Raw genomic sequence first — 14,410 nt, 5'->3', positions numbered from 1 at the left:
AAAGATATTTAAACAGACACTGAGATTTAAATTTCAATTTTTTTTTTTTTTTTTTTTTTTTGATATCTCAGACTTCATCTTCACGTTAAAAATGGAAGAGAAAATTTGAATAGCAGAGAGTAAAAGAAAGAGATTGTCAGAAACATTGCCTGAGGATACAAAGTAGTATGATGGCTACCAGTAAATGGTAGTAGTATGATCAAGAACGTTTAATCTTTCTTCTACGTGGTAGTTAACATAAATTTTCTGAACTGCACTCGCTTCCTCCAATTAATAAACGTAAAAGGGGGTCATTTTTATCATCACTGTTTAATACCTCTTTTCTTCTTGCTAGTAAGACAACTTCCGCGCGGATCAATTATATTATGAAATAAATATACCTATACATATATTTATTATTGAATCTGTATCTTATTGATAAAATAAAAAATATAAATATAAATAAAAAGCTTTCAATAAAAATTGCAATTCCAGTCATAGATACTCTGTTTTGTTTCCTAAATATCGTAAAATAAAATTTAAATACCTATCCTTAAAATTATATAAATTAATAAATTAATAATATTTATTTTGAATAATAAATATATATAAGCTCGTTGAAAAGTCGTATGATTAGAAAAAAAATGTTAGTATTTGAAGTAGGGTCGTACAAAAACGTTTTATGACTCTCCAACATCGAATAAAATTCGTTTAGTGTGGTGCATCCATCGAACTAACATCTAGCAGCTTTTATTGGCGTGTTAATTCAAGTTAGATAAATATAAACGCGTGAGGTTAACCTGATATAAACATCATGCAAACTTTCGTGTTATCTTCTTTTTTTTTATTTCTTATACTTTCTTTCTCGAAAGAAGAGGCTGAAATTAGTAAAGTTACGATTTGTATCTTCGTAACTTTAAAATAGCTGAAACAGAAGTAGCATGAGAAGTAGCATAAGAAGTAGTAGCAAGAAAGCTTCTTTTCTGTTTACAGTTTTTGTTTATTTTTCTACTATAGAGTAGAGAGAAAAGAGGTCGTTAAATTTTGTCTTTCGTTCTCTTTACTCTCTTCGAAGAAAGGCAGTCTAAATGATCCTACTCAAAACGGGTTGCATACTATCTGGGGTAGTATTTTAATAAAAGTTTTTCTATGCGCGTTAAACGGCTCTTTATATAATTATTTGTATTTATTTAAAAGATTTATTAAACGAAAAACTTTTAGTAAATATTACTATTTTACTCGTAAATATTTTGTTTTTGTTTCTAAATATTCTAAGTATCGTAAAACAAAATTGAAATATTTAACATCGAACCCCAATGATCTTTTAAAATAATTATTTAGAAGAAAATAAACCAAAATTTGAAATTAAATTCAATGAGTAATCTTAATTACTTATAACTAAAAAAAATAGGATCCATATTTTAATCTCATGTAGATATCATGCACACACAAAAATATATAATACATTCGTGAAATAGAAAAATCGATTGGTTGAGATCCACTGTATTATTTAACCGTAATAAATCACCGATATATATATTTATATAGGTGCATATATTTAAAATATATGAATATATATATATGCGCATAAATCGTTCGACATTGCTTAATGGAGAATTTTTCAACTCGGTTGTAACCGATTTAAGACGTGTTTGCGATAACAATGAGGAATGAAGTAAAAATAAATAAAAATAAAAAAGAAAGAAGAAAAATGGCACACGTCCGATCGTAGGTAAGGCGTTCATTCGATCGCATATAACAGTACGAGAATGTATACACGTTACATACTTCTATGTTGATATCAGCTCCAATTCCAATTAAGGCTACAATGATACTTTAAGTATTCTGCTACGTGCTTCCTAGCGACGCATAAGAATACCAATCGGTTCTCCCAACGTTACCACAACGATCGTTGAAACCGTGGAAATGAAATCGCTTAGGTTGATCTATGTTACTATTTTTCACATATTTGTTATAGTTTTATAAGCGACCCCCTTCAAAACAAATGTATATTTTAATTTTATTTATTAGAATCTATATTATAGAATATAAAAAGTTGTGTAAATCACGTTTAAAAAAAAAAAAAAAACTCTATCAAATTTATCCGAAAGATATAATTTATTATAATAAAAATAAATAAATAAAGTATAATTGTTTATGCGTGTTAATAGGCTTAAAATATAATAAATATAATATCGTAGAAACTTTAATCTCCCGGCAATGCATTATCAAAGTGCAGACCGAAGTTATCAGAATATAACGGCGCACTGTCACTACTCACAACGTTTCCTGTAAAACTATGTATAAGTCACGTGCGAGGAAAAATATACGAGCTGAATTTCCGTTAATGCACATATGAAAAATATTATTACCCTATGCAGGTAGTAGTACCTGGGACGTCTTATCTTTTACAATCTATGATAATAATAATAATAATGCATGAACTGATTCAAACTAATGTTAATAATTATTCTTATAAACGAGATATTGGAATATAGATGCATATATACACTCTACCAATCAATATACATTCATTGGCAATCATTTGTTAAAGTTCATAAAAATTAAATTTACAAATAAATTTTCACAAATGATCCATCGTTATTATAAGAAATATTAACAAGTTGAATTATGAAATAAAAAAAGATACAAATATTCTATGTATTATAATAAAAAGAACCATTTTTGTTATCTTGAATTTTATCATCGTTAAAATTGATTAGGAAAAGAAAGATATCGCTGGGGAGTCACGTGATATGAAGCATCAAACTGAAAAAACATAAATTTATAAAAAGTTCGCTTATAATTCGTGACAATCTAATCGTAGAAATCGATTTTTAAAAAATATATTATTCCAGCCTCATAATATGGAATAACAAAATGTAGAAATATAAATTAAAACGTTAGATTGTCATTTGCGATAATCCGATCGTAAAAATTATTTCTTATTTAAGTTTATTATTCAAAAATCACTCGATATGGGGCATACAAATCTAGTAGACATAATTATTGATTATTCCATCTATCTACTAAATTGTTTACACACACAAAAATGTATGATTTAAAAGTCAGGTGATATGAGATATAAAAACAAAAAATGGACTGAACATAAATGGGGGAAAAAAAGTGTTCAACTACCTGTGGAGACGAATTTTTCTGCAGAAGATCATATTTGGCAAGTACTGCCGGATTCAAACGACGTCTTGACGCTGTCGTAGTCGACATTTTAACGATCCAATAAAAAAGTCTAGCACTGTTTTAGTTCGAAGTAGAAAAACACGTGACACGTTGTATGCACTAAGAAAAAACCAACTATGCCCAGTTGCAACTTAAGCTACGATATTGTTAATTTCACTTAAAAATACACTACCGTTACCGTTTGTGTATAAATCGAAAACACGTAATTAAATACGATTATTGTTTCTTTTTTTTTTTTTTTATTTGATCACACTTGTTTATCCTTGAAAAAATATTAGTCCGATCGCAAAATTCCTTTTCTATTTAAATAAAAAATGCATACACATGCACACAGATAAACAAACACTGTATTTTAGTTGGTTTAGAAAAACGTTCCTCTATTTTCTTTAATTATTTAATTTTATTTATTGATATGAACGAATACAAAACAAAATGACCGACATTTTGATTTGATAAGCTTTCAAAATTTGATGTCCTATATTTATATAAATAAATGTATGTGCGTAAAAAAAAATAGATGTCACTTGTAAGAAATATGATTAGAATTGAAAAAATATATCAAACGTGGTTGTTTCCAGTATACGATGACTAATCGCGGTGATATAAATATACGTATATGTATGTAAATATCGTTTATCCAATCAACTTTAGTCCGTGTAATGAGCGATTATACTAAACCACATCCATGCGTGTTAAATGTTTATCGAATGTTTCTTTTTTTCGATGATAAAAAAAACAAAAATTTTAAAAACATTTCTAACAATTAATATTATTTCTACAATAAAAGAACTTATTATCAAATTTTTCAACGATTAATTTTAAACGATAGAGAAATATTTTCTTAACTCTTTGCGATTATTATATTTCATAAAAAATTTAACCAAAGAAAAACCACAAAAATTTAATCATAAAAGTAAATAAAAAAAAATTAAACTACAAGTTGTCACACACACCTATTTTATAAGACACTATTTTAATGAACAATAAGGAAAGATTAAAGTACTTTAGATCAAATAATGAAATTGGAAATTAACAAATTTTCAATATAAAATACAAACTTCGTATCCTTGGGAAAAGACTGATGAATGATTTTCTTTTTTTTTTTTTACAGATATAAAGAAGAAAAAAGAACAAACTGTCAAGATGGCAAAGAATAAACCGGGAGTTTTTGACGTGTAGAATGAAACAACGATCGGAATGCGACTAGCCTTATCAGAAACTTACCGCTGCCGTTGTGCCCGAGTTGTCCATGACGTTAGTGACGTAGCCAAGGTCATTGTAACCATCATAACCGTTGTAGTCGTCGTAGTCATAGTAGTTATAGATGTCATAGTCATTATTGTCATCGTTATCAGCAACATGGGGTGTCATGTGATTGGCCAGCATCCGCATCATTGGTACCGGAAACAAGTGCAGAGTACGAGTGGGAAGAAGGGATCGATGATAAGGTGAACAAATGATAAGGATGATAAGGAATGGATCAAACGAGGAATACAAAATATTGCGATTGTTAGTTTTTACATTTTTGCTAAAAATAATAAATTGAATTAATCAAAAATACAATCAAATTTAGCATGCAGTAATTAGATATTTGTGCCAATAATTATAACAGTTGACTGATTGTGAATTAAAAAATTTGTTAAAATTGATTTTATGATTTATTTTATAATATAAATAATAATGATATATTTTATTGTGTTAATATTTTCTAATCATTTTCTAGTCTCAGTACTTTTAAATAAAAATATCTATACTTTGTGTCCCAATGAATGAATTTTATTTATTTTCATGTTTTATTTGATTTGATTTTGGTTTTTTCTTCCTGTTATATATAACAGAATAAGCTTGTATGTATTTCAACACGATGATGTAATGTAAATATTTTATCCACAAAAACACGTTTTATTTCCTATTGCCTACGAGTAGTTGAAATAGAACAGCACACGATGGAAACGTCAACGGTTTATCTATTTGGCGCATACATATTTGAATATACATAATTAGAAAATTTTCTAGTGCACTTATGTACGAGTTAGTTACATATTATATTTATAATTGGTATAGTTTATAAATATTCAACCATCCTAATTCTTAAGTCTGTGAGCAAACAAATTAGTATTAATAAAATAAAAAAAAAATTAATAAAATATTTCCCTACTTTAATTTTTTGTATTAAATATTATTTACTCAATAATAATATTAAGCAAAATTAGTCGAATTTAATTTTCTGACAATAAAAAAATAAAATTATATATTCGAATTATTAATTTAAATAATAATAAGATTAAAAGATATTACGATAGAAAAATAATATTTAATTAAAATGATTTAAAAGTCAGATATAAGGGGAAAAACTTTTACCTAATTAAAATGATCTAATTGTTTTAGTAAAATAATATTCTATTATTTCTCCGATCAAACTTATCTTTCTATTTAATAAACATAAGATTATTATGAAAGGTCGTATTTGAAATATCAAACAGATAATTCCCTCTCCACGTACTTTTCTCGTCTTGTTAAATCTCGCCACTTTAAACGTTAGTCCTGAGTTAAATTGATATAGCTATCGTCGAGAGATTCAACGAATGAATAGAATCTTCTTGGACCACTTAAGGATCTCCAATAGAATGGAATTTTCTGACTAAAGTTTCTTTACAATAGCTTCTTCTCTTTGTACACAGACTATATAATATAAATGTATATTCAAAGTTTTTTTTTTACACACGTATGAGTTAAATAAAATTCTAATTTATTTCTCTATTTAAAGAGTTAACAAAAAAATCGATTAAAAGTAATAATGATATTGTTGAAATTGGCAAAGTTTCACATCAACTTATCTCATATTCATACTTAAGAAGTTTACTAAACTATAATGTTCTAATTATTATTTTATTTTCCTTGGAAATGTACCAAAATTATTATGCAAAGAAGACTTTGAAGTTTTAGAAATTGATTTTGTTTAACAGTAAGTTGTTTGAAAATTAAGTGATAGTTCGATGTACTTTGATTAATTTTATGTTTTATAATGTAAATAATATATACATAGTCAATTATCAATAATTATTAATGCTGTAACTTTAAATAAATATTATTCACTTAGATAAACATATAAACACAATAAAAATTATATAGTAAAGAAAAAAGTAATAGTCCTCATTAACAATCTTTTATTTTCAAATAATAATAATTATTATTATGATAATTCTTTAGTAATTTCATCAGTTTTGTACCTTATTATTAGAATAAAATTAAATATGGTCGAGAAAAATTCGCACCAGCACGTTTCCTAACACCATTTGATATTCTATAGCAACTCTTTATACATATGTACATACATTCATTTACTAGAAGAAATTATAGAAGAAAGACGTTGAATGCACAGGTCAGTGATGTTTTCTACTAATTTAAACGGTGCGGAAGAAGTATTTTAGATAATACGGCTTATGCATTACCGTGACTAATTCCACTTTTCAACATTTTTTTCCTATTTCTTTTTTCTTCTTTTTTCTTTTTACGTAATAAAAATGCATGACTAATGAGAGATCTATGAGATAACCTGTTTTTCTTTTCTTTTCTCTTATCTTCTTTCTTTTTATTTTTCATTTCTAAGCAAAAAATAAACTAATTTTATAATAATTAATTAATAATAATAAATAGAAAATACTCTCGAAAACAAAGTTTCATTGAAATAGGTGAAATGTTACATTAGAGAGAGAGAGATGATTTAATAAAATAATTTTATAATTATTTATTCATTTAAATAATTCCGAAATATAAAATGGAATTTAATCGAGAACAAAATACCTGTATTCTTTCCTAGTTCGATCAAGATAATCGTGCTGTTTCTCGTTACGATGTGAGAAGCATGTAAAATAAAACTAGTAACTTCTACGACGACCCGTGTAGAATAATAGTATAGTGTTACATGGCTAAAGGCAACGAGCCACTTTACGGAATACAATGGTATGACCATAAGGCGTAGAAATTGTTGAATGGGGCCATTATAAATTTTTATCGGAAGGGATAGGGAATTTATTGCATATACGATCAAATATTATCATTTCTTATTTATACTTAGTGGGTGGGTTGAAAACTTTTGACCCTAACACAGAAATAATTCTCTCTCTTATATATATTCAAATTCATTTTTTATTATAAAAATAAATAAAAGTTTTTTTTTTAATGGGGCGCCACTCTCGTATAGATATTTATTTTCCAAATTTGAGCACAAATCTACGAACCGAATATAAAAAATAAAATAAAATGGAATAACAAATGAATAATAATAATTATATAACATATATTTTTTATATTAAATAAATTCATGAAATAAAAGGGCAAAATACAAATGATAAACAAAATGGAATTGGAATAAATTTAAATAAAATTGAAATTTATGAGTAAATTATGATGCTGCGTATTGGTGATATGAAAAATAGAATTGTGTAACATAAAATTAAGTTTTTAATGTTTTACAAAAAAAAATAAACAAGAAAAAAATAATCGATTACTATAATTGTTATCAAAGTTAAAATTTCAATTATCAAGCTCGATAAGTTATTTGTGTCAAATCGTAATGAAATGAAACAAAAATATGTATAATAAAAATTCACAAATTTTAACCTTTAGATACAAACATTGGTTGGAATTCAAACAATTTTGATTTTACATGAGAGTTACATATACATGTAGTAGGTATAGATATAACATCATACATACATCATACATACAGCATACATACACAGATACATGCATGGGTAATTATAGAATTAGTGCATTGGTGCGACTTCTGAGACGAACGAAGCTCTTGGTTATTTAGAGGTTAGGTCGAACGCCGTATCGACCGGGAATGCGGAGCGCTGCGTATCGATGAAGAAAGAAAAAAAAAAAAAGGAAAAATAAAAGAAATAAAAAGACAAAAAAAGCCAATTGCCGAGTTTCAAAATGGTTGACGATGTCTCGGAACGTAAATACAAGGTGAATGAACAAACAAAAAATGAAATACAAATAAAACATTACGTTAGATTACGACATTGCGTTGATTCACGTGTATACCGGCACAAAATATCAGTGCACTTGTACATCTTCATATAAAACACTATACGTACGTGAATAAATAATAATATCGATGATAGTTCATTCAACACAGAACACAACACAACAATAACAATAACAGTAACAACACAATATAATATGACCAATCATTGGATTTCGAATTTGTTTCTTTTTTCGTACATATCGAAGTTTTTTAATTGGTTAATTGAATTAATACTCACCACTTCTCTGCATTTTTCCCTGAAGGACAGGAGTTTAACGTTGTTCTTTAATCATAACTTAAAACGGGTGTGTCACATGAAAAAGTAAACGTATATTTAATTCCTTTTCACTCTATCTATCTCTCTCCACACACACTACGCAGAAAGTTTCTCTTATTTTTTCTTTTTCTTTTTCGTTGTCCCCACTTTTTTTATCTTCCTCTGTCTCTCTCTCTCTTTCTGCGGCGAAAACACGCGCAAGATGGCGATGATCACGAACAACGTTAACGAATAACAAAGATTGTAATCTGTTAGATTAACTTATTGTTAATGTTTAACACGAAAAACTAATCGAACAAGGATATATTCACATATTTCGGGTAAGTTTTGAAATACTATTCAAGATTGGAGAAAAATGAATGGTAAGAAGACCTGTGCGCGTGCAATGTGTGTACTAAACGAACGAACAAGCTACGAGAATCCAAGCAATACGATTGGGCCGAATATTATATGAGGAGTACCGTTCACACTAGTTTACCAAAGGCGCGAGATGTTCCTTTTCAAGAGAACTCTCACTATTTCTTTCTCTTTCTCTCAAACATATATATTTCTCTTTCTCACTACCAATCACTGTTCGGTATTCCTTCTTAAGGATCCACTGCGCATGCTCGGATCGACGCCATCTTGTAAACTGCTACCATAGTAACTGAGGAGACAGTAAACAAACAAAATTTGCTAAATATACACGAAAGTCAGTTGAAAAGTTCTGAGCTTATCCTTTTTTAAAAATTGTCAGATTATGTCGAAAGATAAAAGTTAATGTGACTGAAAATAAATTGTTTTGAAATTAGGCTCAGAACTTTCTAATCTATTCACATACAATACCATAATTTTGGTATTTTCTTATATTTATAATGCTTTTGCATTCCAAACTTTTGACAAATAATATATCTAATATATCTGCATAATATTATCAATTTCATGAGTTTTTTCTCTTTTTTTAATAACGATTAATCAAAGTAATTAATATTTTTTATTTTGTTGTATATATAATTTTATCTACAATAATTATTTTTAATTCACAACACGCGAGGGATATGTTATAAAAACAACATTCAATAATTTGGCATAAAAATGTTTTAATCATTCACTTGTTCAAGTTCATGTAACATTTATTTATACGATATTATTATTACACAACATCCTTAAAGACACTTTCATTAGTTAAAATAATATAGCATTATCTATTGCACGAACAAAACTGCGCATAAGTATTGCTACATGGCAGTTTGTTTTTTATTTATTATTGTTGTCCTATCACATTAAGAAGAAGACAAAATTGAACATTTTGTAATCGTATTTATATGTGTTCTAGCTTGTATTAGGGAAGAAATCATTCGTCTAAGTTGATATGTATTTTATTCCCTGCGAATAACATTAATTACTGATAAATTAGAATACAATTCTTTCGATATTATTAATAATATTAAAAATGTCTTTGTTCACACATTTCTTCATTTTAATGTGTTTTTGTAAATAAGATTCTCATATAAAATAGAAGAATTTTTTTCTTTTTTTAATAGATATGACCTTTCTTGTTAATTATGTTATATATTAATATTATTATTAAATGGAATAATGGTAAATAAATCTACGAGTGATATATACGTTTATATATAAATAGTTAGTTATCAAATAAAATTAGTAAAATATAAGACTGATATAAGATAGTGTGACATAATGAATTTCTTACTATGAAAAGCTTGTACCATAAAACTTAATCAAAGTTAATATAACTCTTCTTTTATATAATAAATAAATGAAAAGTAATAAGAATGATATAATAAATATACAACTGTTTAAATATTTAAATATGTCTCACTATTCTGATGATGATGATATCGATGATGTTATTGTGCAAATCATTTGTTGCTATATTATCTCTTTCTTAAGTCTATATGAATTTTTTATATGAACTATTTTCATACTATTGTCACGATAAAATTGTAAGTACGATGAACACCACATTATTTTCAAGAAAAAGAGAAGGAGAGAGAGAGCAGTTAATACTTAATGAGGAAGAAAATTAGTTAAGACGCTGTAAAATCAAAAAGTGGCATTTCAAGTGGCGTTAATGGTGGCAAGGGTGGTAGATTTAGTGAATGTGTATCTCCTGGCCTGATTTCATCATTAGGACTTACAGATACAGTGCGCAAACGTTCTTTTAATTGTGTTACTTCTTTTTCTTTAATTTCTAGTTGAGCTACCAAGGTTTCAACAAGGCTACGTAAATGAGAATTAACAGTTTTTAATTCTTCTATTACCGTGGTGGTATCTTTAGGGTATTTCGATGAATTACTATTTTCTGTTTCTGGTACTAAAATTAAGCTTATCAGACTATCCTGTTCTTGGATAGTTTTAAATATAGCTTGACGCAATGAACTATCATTTTTATCCGATGTAGATTCTGCGGAATTTCCTCTTTCGTTTTGTTTAGATATTTGTTTAGAATTTCTTTTTCGAATTTCTAAATCAATCTTATATTCTTCGTATTGTGCATGCTTCATCCTGAGACATGAGAAGAAAAAAAAATGAAAAATGGAGATCGCAATTTCATATCCTTTTTTCTCTTTTTCTCAGCATTTATAAATATCGAGAAAGATTATAATAGAAATAATTTATTTACCTAACAATAGCTGCTTGTCTTTTGTGATAATCTCGTTGAAGTGCAAGAGATTCCAAAGTTACAGCTGTATGCATAGATCCGGAGAAAGGTATATAACTTTGACTATTTACAATTGAAGGTTCAGATTTATTAAGGCTGGATTGAAGTTTTATAAATGCCTTTGTTAGAAGATTAGCAACAGCTTCGTGACACTCTGCTGCTTCCTCGAAACGTCCTTCTCTTAGATATGCATCGGCCCTCCTTTGCCGTACGTGTGCCTTTAAAATTAAAATAATAAAAGTTCATAGGAGAATGTCAAGCAAAACAAGAGAGAAAAGAAAAAAGAAAAACCTTAATATATTAAAAACTTTATCTACGAGTTTATAGCTTTAAAAATTTACTTCTAAGATGGAAGTATTTAGTTGTGTAATATTTGTATAATTTTGACTCATTAAGTTTTAAAATAAAATACCATATCTTGGAAAAACCATCAATTGGACCCATTAACAATAACATTATCAAGTTTTTTAGAATACGAATAACAGGCATAAATCAAAATATTGTCAATTTTGTGTTTGCATATAAAGAATAAATCTTAAATCGTTATTTTGAACAAAAACGAGCAATATTATTTTCCATACGACATACAAATAAAACAAAGAGCAGTATTAAAATCATTATACAATCAAAGGGTATAAAGAAGTTTCACAAATTTAATTCTACATAAAACATTTTTTAAAATAATCCACTTTTATTTACTTGTATCAAAATTTAAAGATTCAAATGGATGGTAATATATGAACTTAATAATTAACACTAAAAATCGCTTATGTATTTATAGGTTTAAATTGTTCAATTTGATTGAATTCCTTTGTATGTAATAAGTAAGAATATGGTACAATATTGAACTAATAGTCATGGTTATTCTGATATATTAAAGAGTGTGAATAGACCTTCAGATAATTTTCAATTAGATATGAATATATATATATATTTAATGATATTATTTCTAAGGTTATCTCTTCAGCTTACATTGCTTTATTTTAAAACATTACAGTTCTTATCGTCTTTAATGAATTTTTATCTACATATATATATATATATATATATATTTTAACGATAATAATATAGAAAGTAATACGAAGAATATAAGAATTTAATTTCTTGTTGATATTTCTATTGTTTTAAATTGTAATTTAAATTATTTTTCTAAGTTTATGTTATATAATTAAACAAAATTACAATTAATAAAAATAAATTATTGCAAAAGTAAGTAAAAGTATTGGTAACGATAGAAAATTTTAAATGACATTCTAACACACAATGTAATTACGAAGAATAATTATCTTGAAGGAAAATATATTTGTCGGTCACTGTTATCTCTTAAGTAGCAATCCTCCAAATTTCTTTCTAATTATAAACAAAATATCAATGCATTATATTCAATTGACAGTAATTGTTCTTAATTAACATTTGTCGCTTATATCAAATCTTTTGTTTCACTTTGCTATCGTCAATTGGGAGATTGATTAGACTTTCTAACGATAGATAATAAGAATTAGGTTGGTGATGTACATATCTTCTTTTAATTTGAAATGCATCATATTGAAAAAAGTTAAGAAAAGAAAAGAAATGAATTGAAAAAGAAATACATTCAAAAGAAAATAAAAGGAGAGAAGCCAAAATTTACTAAAATAAAAAAAGGATTATTTATGAACTTAGAAACACATTTAAATAATACATTCAATTAGCCCTACTAAATAAAACACAAGTAATAAACAAATGTGATAAATAAATATAGTAAATAAACGTAGCAGATAAATTAAAAAAATCAAAAATAAGAAAAAATAGAAGGAAAGAAAAAATGTCATTAAAAATTATTTACAAATAAGTATAAAAATGTAATGACAAAGATAGAGATAAGTAAAAAAAAGTAATATCTGAATGATTTCTCCGTGTGCAATAGGAGGAGACGTAAATCGAAAACGAAGAAAACATATATTCCAATAATAAAGCGTCTGATGGTACTCACCAGGTTCAAGGCAGAAGCCTCCATGACTGATCAGCTGATCGAACGATAGGAAGAAAACAGAAAAAAACACATGCTGGTTTATCAACCGCAGGAGGTTTTCCTAAAAGCTTATTCTAGTTATATCAATTGAGCATAATTCTAGCAAGGTTTGTTTCGATATAGTTACTCGAAATCGTCGCGAGATGGTGATAGTTGTACACTTTAAATGAATAGGGATAATTGACGCGTATCACATTCTTGTTATTGTCTATAGTTTTTACTTAATTTCTTTGTTAATTATGCAATGCATTTTAATCCTTTTATATCTGAATTATTTTCAATCGCGTCGAGATTAATTATGATACGTTTTATATTTAAATAATCTTCATTAGTTTTTTAATACTTATCTAATTGCATTTATATAAATTCGATTTGAAAAAATTATTAACCACGTTGTAACTTAATACATAATTTTATATTAATTTAATACGAAGAAACTATTTGCATAAGCGATTATTTATTATTTTTTTTTTTCATTTTTTATTGGATTTATTTCCTCGTATTAGGCTAATTACTTCGATCGCGTGTCATCTGCTCGTTAAGGGATATACATACATGTATATGTGGTATGTATGTATTTATGAAATTCTTAGTTTTTTTTATTTTTTTAGTTTTAATAAATATTTTGTATATGAACTTGGCTTTTTAAAAATAAATTTGTAATTAAAATAATAATATAGATTTACAAAAGCGTACACACAAACACACATACGTATACGCAACAAATATTTTGATTACATTAATATTATACTAATAGCACAGTATAATAATAATGCATTATATTGCAATAGTAAATATCTTTCTTTTTTTCTTTTATACTATACTTTCCAATACTATTAGTATAAGATATTAATATTATTATATATTATTAGTATAGTATATATATACTAATACTAAAATATATATAATAAAAATAAAAAAAAGTATCAGAATAATAAGAAAATATAATATTAATTAATATATAGAAACTGTATATATATATAATGTATGTGTTGTGTAAAGTACGAGTAAATAAATATAAGTAAAGTATAGATTCAATCAAGTTATTACAGAGCCGATTACAGTCACATATATTATCATGATTCACACTTCGATGTTACTACGTTGTAAGGCAACTTTACGGTCGTTGGGACTTCTGCCTTGCACATAAAAGGCGAGAAGAAATTAAGCGCGGACGATCATAATGACTAAGTCCAATGGAAATATTATAATGAAGAGGAATTATTACAAGTATTGTAATAT

The 14,410-nt window shown here is 26.7% G+C and overlaps 2 protein-coding genes across 6 annotated transcripts in view; both read right to left on the bottom strand.

Moving 5' to 3' along the window:
• LOC106788932 (septin-7) overlaps window positions 1-9,093 on the bottom strand; it is a 42,101-nt gene extending 33,008 nt beyond the window's left edge. The window contains exons 1-2 of one of the 5 annotated variants that reach the window (XM_014752659.1): window positions 8,454-9,093; window positions 4,402-4,403 (exon numbers count right to left, since the gene is read on the bottom strand). Coding sequence is in view for 3 of the 5 variants with exons in the window: in XM_014752669.1 (XP_014608155.1) it covers window positions 4,402-4,403; window positions 6,982-7,150 (171 nt within the window). In the remaining 2 variants the exon portion in view is untranslated. Of the gene's footprint in view, window positions 1-3,117; window positions 3,424-4,401; window positions 4,404-6,981; window positions 7,166-8,453 lie in introns of those variants that run through there. The other 4 variants (XM_014752672.1, XM_014752669.1, XM_014752670.1 and 1 more) reach the window with 4 other exon arrangements.
• A 466-nt stretch (window positions 9,094-9,559) lies between these two features.
• On the bottom strand, window positions 9,560-13,228 carry LOC106788918 (nuclear receptor-binding factor 2-like). Its single transcript, XM_014752632.1, has 3 exons — window positions 13,130-13,228; window positions 11,119-11,375; window positions 9,560-11,000 (listed from the first exon to the last, which is right to left on the bottom strand). The coding sequence occupies exons 1-3, from the start codon at window positions 13,151-13,153 to the stop codon at window positions 10,523-10,525; spliced, it is 759 nt and encodes a 252-aa protein (XP_014608118.1). The 5' UTR covers window positions 13,154-13,228; the 3' UTR covers window positions 9,560-10,522.
• Between the last annotated feature and the right edge of the window lie 1,182 nt (window positions 13,229-14,410).

Source organism: Polistes canadensis, unplaced genomic scaffold (assembly GCF_001313835.1).
Source record: "Polistes canadensis isolate GaletaPanama2010 unplaced genomic scaffold, ASM131383v1 scaffold_157, whole genome shotgun sequence".
Classification (NCBI taxonomy): Eukaryota; Metazoa; Arthropoda; class Insecta; order Hymenoptera; family Vespidae; genus Polistes; species Polistes canadensis.
This window is presented reverse-complemented; position numbering and strand designations above follow the sequence as displayed.